Here is a 12,812-nt window from a genome sequence, read left to right as displayed (position 1 = left end):
GCCGCCTCTTCCCGCCCTCCCTCGCTATTGGCTGGCGCCGCCGCCGCTCGTGGGCGACCTGTTCGTATTGGCTGGCGCGGCCCGGCGGGGAGGGGCGGTGTCGCCGTCGCTGTGGTGATGGGGGACGCGGCCGGTGGCGGCGGGCGGCGAGCGGCGGTAGGCCCTGCGGCAGCACCGCGGCCTCTGGGCGGGCCGGAGGGGCTGCTTGCCGCTGCTGCAGCCTCCGCTGCCTCGGGGCGAGCCGCTGCGCTGGGCTGGGCCGCGCCTGGTGTGTCTGTGGGAGGGTGGGCTGCCCCGCCGTGCCCGTACCGCGGGGGCCGGAGGTGGGGCCGTGGTGCGGGCAGGTTTCCTTGACACTGTGTTTCCGTTCGTCTTCTGCTTAGGCCTGGAGCTGGGGCTGTCCTAAGCCTGCCTGGAGCAAGGCGGGTGGGCAGAGGACTTGTGTGAGGACCTCTGCCTGGCCCCTCAGTGCCAGGCCTGAGCCAAGGCAGCCTGCTGCCCTCGCCCTGGCTGCAGTAGCTGCAAGTCCATGTTGACATGGGGTCTACCAGAGCTCATAGTGACTGTAAGGATTGAGCTCTGATTGTAACTAATGTCTGTGCAGCGAGAGCCCATAATCTTGGCACAGAGAGGAAAGGTTGTTTATGTTCCCTTATATCTGTTTTGACGTCATGCATGTCAGTGTTTTGCTAAACTTTATCCTCCCAGAACACACAACAGGAAAATTGTGCTTTATGGACAGTACAGAACATATTTTGTTCTTTCTTCATCTGCTGCTTGTTTCTTCTGTGTAGGTGAGCAGTGGGTATTGATATGGACAGTGTTTCCTCAGGCTCTTCTCTGCAGTGCCTTGCCAAACTGCTTCGTGATGGTCAAGATGATGATGATGATGATGAACATGTGGTGAGTCTTTCATAAGCAATGCTGCTTCTTTTACATGTTGTACCATAGCCTGACCTAACTGACAAGCAAATTCCTCTTTTCCCAGAGTGAGTAAAAAGAATGAAAACCTTAGAAGGTTTTGAACTGACTGAAACAGCTAGAAGGTATTTTTAGGGTAACAAGGTTTTGAGGGAGAATATAAGGAAGATGCCCCAGGAAACAAGGAGAGATTGTGACCACAAAATGGGAGGGAGATTTAATTTTTTCACCCTGAAGGAAATGAGATCATGTAGTTGAAAGAGCTTTAGATACTTCAGACTTCCCCCTACTTTTCCCTGAAGTCTGCCAGAGATTAAGGCAATTACAGCTAAATACTTCGTATGAAGGGAAAAAAGTTGCTGCTCAACTTCTGAGTAAGGACTAAAATATCGAGAAGTGACTGAGTGTACTCATTCTGTGTGTCAAGTATTGAAGAACTGTAGAGGTAATTGATCATTGAAGTACAATAGACATGTTGGTGATTGTAGAATAGGGAAGGGTGAGTACTCATTCTAAGGTGAATGATCTGAATGATTAATGAGAGAAATATCTTTCCATTCTTCACATCAATTCTTCTATATAAAAAAAATAATCAAAAAATCAGTTCTTCTATTTCAAAATATTGATAAGTAATCCAGGAGGTTCCTGGAATGACAGAGGAGCCAACAAGGAGAGGTGCTATGCTGGACCTTGTTCTCACCAACCAGGAGGGGCTGGTGGGGAGTGTGAAGCTCAAGAGCAGCCTTGGCTGCAGTGACCATGAAATGATGGAGTTCAAGATCCTTAGGGCAGTGAGAAGGCTGCACAGCAGCCTCGCTACCCTGGACTTCAGGAGAGCAGACTGGCCCTTTCAGGGATCTGCTTGGCAGAGTAGCATGGGATAAAGCCCTGAAAAGAAGAGGGGCCCGAGAAAGCTGGTTAATATTCAAGGATCACCTCCTCCAAGCACAGGAGCGATTCATCCCATCAAAGAGGAAGTCAGGTAAGAACGCAAGGAGACCTGCATGGATGAACAAGGAACTCCTGGACAAAGTCAAACACCAAAAAAAAGCCTACAGAGGGTGGAAGCAAGAACAGGCAGCCTGGGAGGAATACAGAGAAACTGTCCAAGCAGCCAGGGATCAGGCTAGGAAGGCCAAAGCTCTGATAGAATTAGAACTGCCAGGGATGTCAAGGGGAACCAAAAAAGCTTCCATAGGTACATCGGTGATAAAAGAAAGACTAGGGAAAATGTGGACCCTCTCTGGAAGGAAACAGGAGACCTGGTCACCCATGACATGGAGAAGGCTGAGCCCTCAATGACTTTTTTGCCTCAGTCTTCACCAGCAAGTGCTCCAGCCACATCGTCCAAGTCACAGAAGGCAAAGGCAGAGACTGGGAGAATGAAGAACCACCCACTGTAGGAGAAGATCAGGTTCGAGACCATCTAAGGAACCTGAAGGTGCACGAGGCCTTGGGACCTGATGAGATGCACCCACAGGTCCTGTGGGAACTGGTGGATGAAGTGGCTCAGCCACTATCCATTATATTTGAGAAATTGTGGCAGTTCAGTGACGTTTGTGGTGATTGGAAAAGGGGAAACATAACCCCCATTCTTAAAAAGAGAAAAAAGGAAGACCCGGGAAACTACAGGCCAGTCAGTCTCCCCTCGGTGCCCGGCAAGACCCTGGAGCAGATCCTTCTGGCAAATATGCTGGGGCACATGGAAAATAAGGTGATTGGTGACAGCCAACACGGCTTCAGTAAGGGAAAATCATGCCTGATGAATTTGGTGGCCTTCTACAATGGGGTTACAGCACTGGTGGATAAAGGGAGAGCAGCTGATGTCATCTACCTGGACTTGTGCAAAGCATTTGACACTGTCCCACACGACATCCTTGTCTCTAAACTGGAGAGATGTGGATTTGAAAGATGGATCACTCAGTGGATAAGGAATTGGCTGGATGGTCTCACTCAAAGAGCTGGGATCAACAACTCCATGTCCCAGTGGAGAGCAGTGACGAGTGGTGTCCTCAGGGGTCAGGTTACCGGCGCTGTTTAACATCTCTGTTGGGGACATGGACAGTGGGATTGAGGCACCCTCAGCAAGTTCAACAACGGCACTGAGCTGTGTGGTGCGGTGACACGCTGAGGGAAGGGATGTGCCATCCCGAGGGACCTGGACAGGCTGGAGAGGTGGGACGTGCAAACCTCATGGAGTTCAACAAGGCCAAGGGCAAGGTCCTGCACGTGGGTCAGGGCAATCCCAAGCACAGATACAGGCTGGGCGAGGAGTGGATTGAGAACAGCCCCAAGGAGAAGGACTTGGGGATATTAGTGGATGGAAAACTGACTGTGAGCCAGCAATGTGCGCTCACAGCCCAGAAAGCCAACCGTGTCCTGGGCTGCACCCAGAGCAGTGTGGGCAGCAGGTACAGGGAGGGGATTCTCCCCTTTGCTCCGCTCTCATGAGACCCCCCCTGCAGTGCTGGGTGCAGCTCTGGGGGCACCAACATCAGAAGGACACGGACCTGCTCGAGTGGGGCCAGAGGAGGCCACAAAGATGTTTGGGGGGCTGGAGCACCTCCCCTGTGAGGACAGGCTGAGAGAGTTGGGGGGGGTTCAGCTGGAGAAGAGAAGGCTCCGGGGAGACCTTAGAGCGGCCTCCCAGGACTTAAAGGGGCTACAGGAAAGATGGGGAGGGACTCTTGATCAGGGAGTGAATGATAGGATGAGGGGTAAAGGTTTTAAACTGAATGAGGGGAGATTTAGATTAGATATAAGGAAGAAATTCTTTACTGTGAGAGTGGTGACACACTGGAAGAGGTTGCCCAGAGAAGTTGTGGCTGCCCCCTCCCTGGAAGGGTTCAAGGTCAAGTTGGCCATGGCGGGATGTTGGAACTAGATGACCTTTATGGATCCTTCCAACCCAAACCATTCTGTGGTTCTATGATCAATTCATCTCAGGAATAGATGAAAATCACAGCTTTTGGAAAACGTACATTGTTCCTGCAATATGCAACTGCTGCTTTTATTTAGGCATACGTGTGTGCTGGGGAGAAATATCCCAGGAGGGTCTCAGGTGGCAACAATCACAATGTAAAAGGCCTCTGTGAAGGCCCAAAACTTTGCCATGTCTCTTAGGATTTTGAACAAGTCGTGCTATGACATGGATAACAAAAATGGCAAATGCCTCAGTTTTCATCCAAATCATTCAACAAAGAGCCAGCTGGCTGACCCAGCACTAGTTGTGCACAATGGCAATGGTAGTAATATTTGGGATAAAAGGGATGCACATCCCTTGAAATTTCCTTTCAGTATGTGGTAGAAGTTGCCCTTCACACTCTAACTACTCTTTAGCTATTTAATGCCTGCCTTTTAAAACTAGCATTATTGCTGTACAACTTTGCAGTAAACACCCTGATTTTAAAAGAATTTGTTTACATCTTATTAATAAAATGAATGACACTTCAGAGACAGAAATGGAAAATTGCCATAAGGGATGTCAATTAAGTCTGAGTCAATCTGGGTACATTGAAATCTTTATTTTGATTTAATTTAATGTTCTGTGCTTATGAGGCACTTTTATTAAACCGAGGAATCTTCATATATAGAGAAATGCCTCATATTGGCCTATTAGCACTAGATTGAATAATAATTAGAGGAAAATGTTGTTGCCTCATATGATCTCTACTGTCAAAAGGAATCCAAATGCTATGGTGGAGTTTTCATATAGCACCCTTGATTTCCTGCAATATTTTCATGGCAGACAAAGCACGGAAATTTTGCCAAAATTCCTTGGAAACTAATACTCAAAAAGCACATCTGTCTGTAATACTGTGCTTCTGGGAGTCCTGCTTAAACCCAGTGCGTCAAGGTCACTTTCTGCTGGATGAGAGCGAAGAAGAGAGAATGTTCAGTGGTTTGGTCATGAAATTGTGGGACAATATATTTTGGATTTTAGCACAGATTTGTTTGACCTCAGATAACATTTTGTATTTATTGACATTATCATAGTTACTGAGCTGGGCTCTATGAAAATTGATTGAAGTTCCATTTGCCTTTTTTGCAGCCATGCTGTTCCATTAGTGCCATGACTCCTGGTAGTATTGGACCAGTAAAGAAAGAGACCACTGGTAAGGAGAAGTATTTGTATGTTTTAGCATTCAGTCCCATGTTAGCAGACTGTAACAGCTGTGTTAAGTTACCACTGAAGGGGTTTGCTTCAATAAAAGAGTGATCACTGACCTCTGAGATGGAAATAGCATTACATTTTTACAATTACACTGTAAAGTTCTTCTTTTCCTGAGCGCAAAATGTACAAAGAGGACCAGAAAGGGTAACTCCAGAGCACAGCAGCCTCCAGTGGTGACGATAAACAGAGTACAGAGCACAGCCTGGCCACGGGCTGAGGGGAATCATAGCTGAGCAGCAAAAAGCTCCATGGCAGTACTCTCATGGAACTGTTAATGCTCACGTAGCACAAACAGGGAAGATGGGCTTCTAAGTACTCGCCTGAAAGGATCCTCATGGAGTAAACTGTGTGGGACTGAGCCTATGCCTACGAGGAGGAAGAGCTACAAAGCATACCGTGAAAGGCAGTCATACCATATTCCCCTCAAAAGTTTCACAACCCTGTTTAGACCACGCAGAGGGAGGAATAGAAGCTTTGTTCGGTGCTGCCCTCGACAGACCGAGACAGGTTTCAGTTACTCGCCTTCCTGCGCCCCGTTCTTTGCCTGGAACCCCCGGGCAATCACCTGCTTTACCTGACTCCAGGTGTTCTGGCATCATACAGAAAGCAGACTCTCAGACAACGAGAACACGTGTCTCCAGGGTTCCTAAATTTGTGTCAGCACCTTGGATTGTACTCAGGACAGGAAGGAAGACGAGCTTAGTCCTGGCAACGTTAACGTAAAACTCCTCCTGGAGCTAATGCTGACACGTTATCAGGCAGCTTGGTTATGAGCCGTAGGAAAGGTCAGCAAGGACCAGGACGAGTGTAGCAGGAAAGGAACTGTGCCAATTAGAACACATATTTTTGCTTGGGATTCCAACAATGACCAGAGATTCCACTATAAAAGCCATCAAGTTGCTAGAAAATACATTTTTCCATGTAGGACAGGCATAAACCATGGTGTTCTGCCCGTGAACTTCCATGTGTCTTCAGTCCCCTATCTGGGCTGTGCTCAATAATTAATGGGAAGAACTGGATTTCTACATGAGGAGGAGGTCCTTTTGTAAATGAGCAGAGTTCTCCCTTAAAAATCTCCTGTCAGGGGGCTTGGGGAAGATTAATAATTCATCCTTCGACACTTTACCCCTTTTGAAGTGCTAGATATTTTATGCCTGACAGGAGGATTTCCTTGACATAGAGGCTGGGTCAAGGGGATTTAAGGGAAAGGAAAACATCCTCCCTCTGCCAATTCTCATTCATAAAATACTGAGGTGAAGGAGACTGTAATCATCAACTGGAATGCTTTTAATACAAAGATTTTTCTAAAGCCTAGAAAAATGTGAGTTTTCATCAAACCTAGAGGAACAGAGACATTCCAAAGTATGACAGTGTGATTATTCTCATCACTTACAGGTACTTTCCAAGTGAAGTCTGAAAACAGGAAGACTATTTGGAACACAGAGGAGGTCCCGGAAGGATCTGAGTTTGATGATACCTGGGACCCTAGAGAACAGCCAGAGTAAGCGAGCTGAAACTGCCCACATGGGCTTTACAGAGCATTGAGTTAAGCAGCATCTACGGCATTTGGGTGAAACAGCCACCTGAAAAGCTTGTGTCATGGAAGGAGAAAGGAAGGGTGTCGGTGTTGTGTCTAAAGCAACACATGAGGAGTGGTTTTAACCTCTCCCTTGGAAACCTTCTGATCTCATGACAGAAATGTCGGGTTGGTTTTTCCCATCATGAGATTGCTTGCACTGTCAGATACTGCTTGCAGTGTCAGATACTCATATAAAGTGGGATTTGGAGGGGAAGTAGGCCAGCCAGATGATTTACTAACTTTCAGACATGCCATTTGTGTGCAATATCTGTCTTTTCCCACTGCAGTTGAGATGCATTCATTTTTCATACTCATAAATTCATAGAGTACTCCAACTTATATTTGCATTTCAAAGAATTAAGCTCTTTAGAGACAAATAGTACTACAGGAAGGAAGGCTGTATGCAGGCAGTTTTGAACTTCTAAATCTTGTCATTCAATCTTAGCCTGTCTCATTACAGCCTAAAACCAGGGTCTTTTCCCTTGCTCGTAAAAAACAGTAACAAAAACATTCTTGAAATAGACACCATCAGGCATGTTAGCTGTGGTTCATAGAGGTCAGAAAGCCTTCAGGGCCAATCCATAAAGCAGCCTTTGCATTTCTAATCGTTGTGTTCTGATGCCATATCCTGGAGTGCTACGTGCTGGAGCAGATGGACTGAAGCCCATGAAGCTGCACATTGTATGCTAGTTTGTAGTCCAGAATCCTCATTTTTCTCTGCACGTGAGTCATGCCATTTGGTGTTCAATTTCTGGATCTAAACACAGGACTGAGACCCACCTGAATGTAGACTTAGCATTTCTGAATATGATTTGGCACTCCCCTATAGTCTCACATACAGTTAGTTTTACACTCGTTCTTGAAACCATCACCTGTGAGGTATAGAACATACTCTCTTTGTATTGTGGGCACAACAGAGGCTTTCCTCATGCTATTTTGTGACAATTCCCCTCCATGCTGGGTAAAATGCAGCGCTTCTCTAGCCTCAAGCAATTACGACCTGTGTTGCACAGATGAAAAGAGAGTATAAATCTTTGTAACAGTTCAGCAAATTGAATCAAGGAAAATGGCCCAAAAGGAAAACAGATGGCTAGAGAGGTGCATCCAGAGCTATTCTGCAGATTTCTCATTGACTTAGGAATTATTACATACACATATGAACACTGGAGATGTCAAAAAGACTTTCCATATGCGCTTTCAACATCTTAGAAAAGTGACTCACTCCACTTACTTTGCTCAATGTAGTAGGAGTAATGTATGTTCTAAATACAAATTTAGTTTGTATTTCCTCATTCATGAAATATCAAGGCCAAGGGAGTACGTGATTCTACATTTTGTAGATGTGGAGGGGAAGAAAATCTGTTGGCCAAATGCAAAACAATTACAGTCTGACAAAAGAGCGTTATGCTCAGGGTGCAAGAATATGTTGAATGGCAGAACAGAACATATGTAATTGTGACCACATCCTTTTCAAATCCATTTCCCAAGAGTTTGTGGTGTTTGACTAGTTGACAAGTATCATATTCACTTAGGATGCATTTCCTGATCCTGCAAAGGCTGGTTAGTGAAGTAGAGGCAGCAAAGTGAGTGCCCTGGAAGGTGAGGTGAATGAGCTTCACCTGTCCTCCAGCCAACTCAGTCATGGCTCTGAACAGAAACCCAGTGCAGAGGGGTTGAAGCCTTGAAGGGAGACTGAAAAGGAGGAGAGACAACACGATGAGGATATTTATGGTCCTCTGAGAAATACCATCTCCTTTAGTCTCCTGCCCCTTCTCCGGTATTATTAGGTAACGACTTCTCTTTCTCAGGTATGAGATTTTATTCAAACAGTGTGTGGGAACAGAGGACGTCTTCTTTGGGATGAGCAGGAAAGACCCCTCCACAGCCTGCTGTGAAGATATAGTGGTGAGCTGAACCGGTATTTCCCACCTGTGCTTCATGCTCTTTCTCTGCCCTTTTTAATCTTGCCACCTTCTTGAGGGACAGAATGTAAACACCAAGCTGTATTGCTGCCTTTGGCCTCCTGTAAGATTTTCTTGTAGTTCTTCAAGCATTTGTAGATGGTATTTACACTTGCTAACCTGAGGAACTCACATATATCTCCTCAAGGACCTAGAGTACTCAAGAGAATCTGTGCAAATGCAAATGCTATGTACAGACTTGGGGGAAATAAAAAGCATTTCTAAGATGGAGTTTCATCTTGGGCACAATTTTAGAGGGGAGAGGGGCTGGGAAGGAGATGGTTTTCATCTGCATGCATTTATTGCGAGCTGTGCGAGTTAGCAGAACGCTTACAATACTGACAGTCTTTGAAGTTACAGGTATCAGATCCTGTCCCGTTACTATCTGATCAAAGACCTCCCTGCTTTCTGAACTTCAGGACAGGTAGAACTGCTGTGCAATTTTTCTAGTAGAAGCAAGCTGTCCTTGGAACACACAAAGCCAGGGGCTTTTGCTGTGTGTAGAATACCTGTTAAGTACATTATCAACTCAGGCTTTTGAACAAAATGGAATATCAACACACATCACTAAGTTACTTAAAAGCAATGATTATCACGGTCATATTTTCTGTGATACAAATTACCTACTCTTTGACACTGCCATCAAAATATTCATGAAGATGAGATCTTTAATGGCTTGTGGGGCTACATATCTAATCACAGCTTTACCTCTGCCCATCATTTCAGATTAAAATCAAGTTGCCAGGGGCAAAGTACTCAGACATCACATTAGATATCCAGGACAAGGTTCTTGACCTTCGGACTCCCAAAAAGTAAGTGAAGCATAATTGATGGAAGTACAGTTAATACCTTGTTTGAAAGGAGGTTTAACCAAGCCTTCAAATGAATGCTGTGTGGAAAGCAAAGCTAAAGATGAATATCGGATTATTAATTGCACATGAGAAATAGATATAGATAAAACCAACCACAGTCCATCCGTAGGTGTATAGTATGCTAGCTTTGATTCTGTGATACTGTTCTAGCAAAAATAGCTTGAAGACAGATTTTGGCTACTTAAACAGCAAGGCTTCAAGGGCCCAAAATGTCTGGCAAAAAACTGCCCACAGTCTTGAAGGACTTCTTGGGAGTTTGCTTTCTAAATACTAATTGGTACAAATATATAACTGAAGATGGTCAAAAATGTGCAGATACATTTTCAGAAGTTGAAAGCCAAATTGTGGACATACCCAGGCATGGATGCAGAGATGGAAATGTTACAAGGTTTCCCTAAAAATATTTCCTTTGAGTTCTCTTTTTATAGGGCTATTTCAAACCTACAAAGGTAATCAACTGACTGATGTACTCTCAGACTTCTCAGTCTTCCTCCATATTTCTCTCAGTGTGCAACTGCCTTGCCTGAGATTTCCAGATAATTCCCATGTCTGTTTTGCTTTAAGTCCTTATTCACAATAGAGTGTTTTCATAAAAAAGCTTAATCCTCTCTGGGCTGACTTGCTTCATTGAATGGGATGTGGGAAGATCCATATGTGAATAGCTTCCTGCCAATAAATTCGAGGTGCAGGCCATGGATTAAGGCCAGACAAATTCTGTCCTTAGTGGACTAACTATAAAAAAGTCACCTTTCTCACAGACAAAACCAGGCTGAGTCAGTTACCCCCTGCTTGGATTTAACCCAAAGATGCAACAGGAGTGGAAGAGTGTTTGGAAGTGCTAGCTCTGAAACTGGAAAATCAGGAGGAATAATTGTTCAGCTAATGACTTGCAGAACCTGTAGGTAGTAAAAGAGGTAGCTTAATGCAATACTGCAGATGTAGGAAAACCTCAGCATTCTTTTTCTTTTGCAGTTCTATCTTCTTGGTGACTCAGATCTGCCATTATTTTTGTAGTATCCAGCTGTCTCTAGTCACAAGCCTAGCAAATAAAAAGTTCGCTGTAAATCTAATGGTTGCTTGGGTACAGCCTGAGCCAGTGCTTCTTTCACAAATATAATGCAAGTCTTCTCAGTATGAAAGAAACAAACAAGATTTCAAGTTCTACATACTGAAAACCACTCTACTCTCACATACGTGTAGGTGGGCTCAAAGGAAATGTTTCCAACTCTGTAGTCCCGGGGCTGATTCTAAGCCAAGCTGATTTTAAGGGCTGCTTCAAATTATAGCAAATGACTGCCTTTGGTAGGTGTGGTGCAAAGGTGTTTTGACTGTAACTCTTTCAGCCATGGCTCCTACAAGACAGCTGAAAAGGTCTGAAAAAGAATCAGCGTGGCTTAAACCCCAATTTAAAGTAACTCCCATCTATGCTACCATGTTGTCTTGTTGGGCTTTATAGAGTTTGGCTGGACAGATCTCTTGGTTCTAAAGTGTCCTTGGTTCTGTTTGCACTGTGAATAGAGGTCTGAGACTATCCCATCATTTATATTGTTAATATATGTCTGAGATAAGAGGGGAAAGAGTCCACACTCTGCCTGAGCAAGTAAGTTCGACAGTCATCAGTGAGATGGTCCAGATTGAGACATCCTCATGAGGAGATAAACTGGAAGGCTTGTCAGCCATTCCAGGAAAAACGGTATGTCTAACATAGCGAGGCACTGTGGAATCATTCCTGAGTCCAAGATCCAGCCTTTCTTTGTGTATTATGTGCCTGAGCCACAGGTAGGGGATCACTGAATTAATCTTCAATGTAGGTTAAAATCCCAGCAACTTCATAACTGTAAATCCGTTCTCATACCCCAACTGTGCTTTGCAGTGTAGACATATTTTTTGTGAAACTGTACTGGTCAGAATCTCTAATCAGGCTGCACCACTTATTTCTTTTTACTAGAGAAGACAAACTCCTGAAGACACATTCAGGCTTTAGGCATTATTTAGATTTTTACTACCAGGAGAGCATTATCAATGCAGCTCCTCCTTCCTCTGCATTTAAAATGAAGCACTGTGCAAAAGCAAGGGCAGTGGAGAGAGCCCACAATCCACCATTGGAAACCGTTGTCATAGCCACAGCCAAAGGAAAGGAATAGTGTTGGAAATATTTCAGGCCTGTGTAGCTGTGCACCAGGTATCGCAGGAAGCCCACCAACCTGCTATGAGAACGAGATACACTGAAAGACCGTGCCTTGGCATACTGATTGGCAAATTGCAAGAGTCACTTGCAATGCCATCTCAATTGCTCACCTGTCAGAGACGCTGAAGTTCACTGTGTCCTCTCTTACAGGAAGCTGCTGCTGCACCTCCCCTACCGTGTAGACAGCAAGAATGGTAAAGCTCGTTTTCTCTCTGAAGAGGAGACCTTGGAAGTCACCTTGAGAGTATCAAGGATGTTTGATTTCATAAATTTTGTCTGATGGATAGAGAAACAGAGAAAGTTTGCAAAAAGTAATCTCTTAGTTTGAAGCCTTCTTGGAACCTAACTGGTCATGAAATAGCAGATTGTTTCCCTTGAACAGTCCAGGGGGATTGTCCCTGGAGAAATGGAATCACTCAGGAGGAACAAAGCACCCATAGGTCCAGCTCTTGTGCTGCTCTGGTTAACGTTCTGCTTCCTTCAGTCTGATACACGCTCTGTGAATCAGAAAATAGGAGCTTACAATTCTGTAAGCCAGAGGGAGTCTTTTTGTGATTATGGCTGATAAGTAGCACAATGAGGCTCTGGCCAGTGAGTCTGGTGCTTAGTTACTGTTGCAAGATTTGCAAGTGGTAATATTCTTGCTTGGCCTCTAATGCTGGGACTGGGGCGAGTTCAGAATCTTCTCTTAGCTACTGCTTGATGAGAAGATCAAAGCTCTTCAGGGATCCACATCTGAGGCGGAACAAGGGAACCAACTATAGCTGGATTGTGGAACAACTCAGCTCTCTTGAACAGTTTCTGACAATGTGTGGTGTCATCTATTGACCTGCTGTCTCTCCAGCTGTTTTTCTGATCTTTCTTGATTATTAAAAGAATGTGTTCTAATGAACAGTTCCAGTTACCTTTCACTCTGTCTTCTCTACATTTTGTCCTGAGAGACTTTCTAAAGATGAGCTAAGAGGAACTTCGCATAACAAAGCATCACTTAAAGGGCTGAAATGCAGCAAAAGGTTTTCTTTAGCCTTCAGGTCCAATCTAGAGCTACAGAGATGGGTAACCAAGATGTTTCTCTTACTAGCTGCTGGGCAAATTTATTCATTTAACATTATTAATC

At 44.8% G+C, this 12,812-nt stretch overlaps 1 protein-coding gene across 1 annotated transcript; it reads left to right on the top strand.

The window, feature by feature from the left end:
* Nucleotides 1-105: 105 nt before the first annotated feature.
* Nucleotides 106-12,587, top strand: DNAAF6 (dynein axonemal assembly factor 6). Its single transcript, XM_074834968.1, has 7 exons — nucleotides 106-156; nucleotides 795-903; nucleotides 4,973-5,036; nucleotides 6,491-6,596; nucleotides 8,483-8,579; nucleotides 9,362-9,447; nucleotides 11,846-12,587. Exons 2-7 carry the CDS (start codon nucleotides 814-816, stop codon nucleotides 11,973-11,975), a joined length of 573 nt encoding a protein of 190 aa, XP_074691069.1. The 5' UTR covers nucleotides 106-156; nucleotides 795-813; the 3' UTR covers nucleotides 11,976-12,587.
* Nucleotides 12,588-12,812: the final 225 nt, after the last annotated feature.

Source organism: Strix aluco, chromosome 10 (assembly GCF_031877795.1).
Source record: "Strix aluco isolate bStrAlu1 chromosome 10, bStrAlu1.hap1, whole genome shotgun sequence".
NCBI lineage: Eukaryota > Metazoa > Chordata > Aves > Strigiformes > Strigidae > Strix > Strix aluco.
This window is presented reverse-complemented; position numbering and strand designations above follow the sequence as displayed.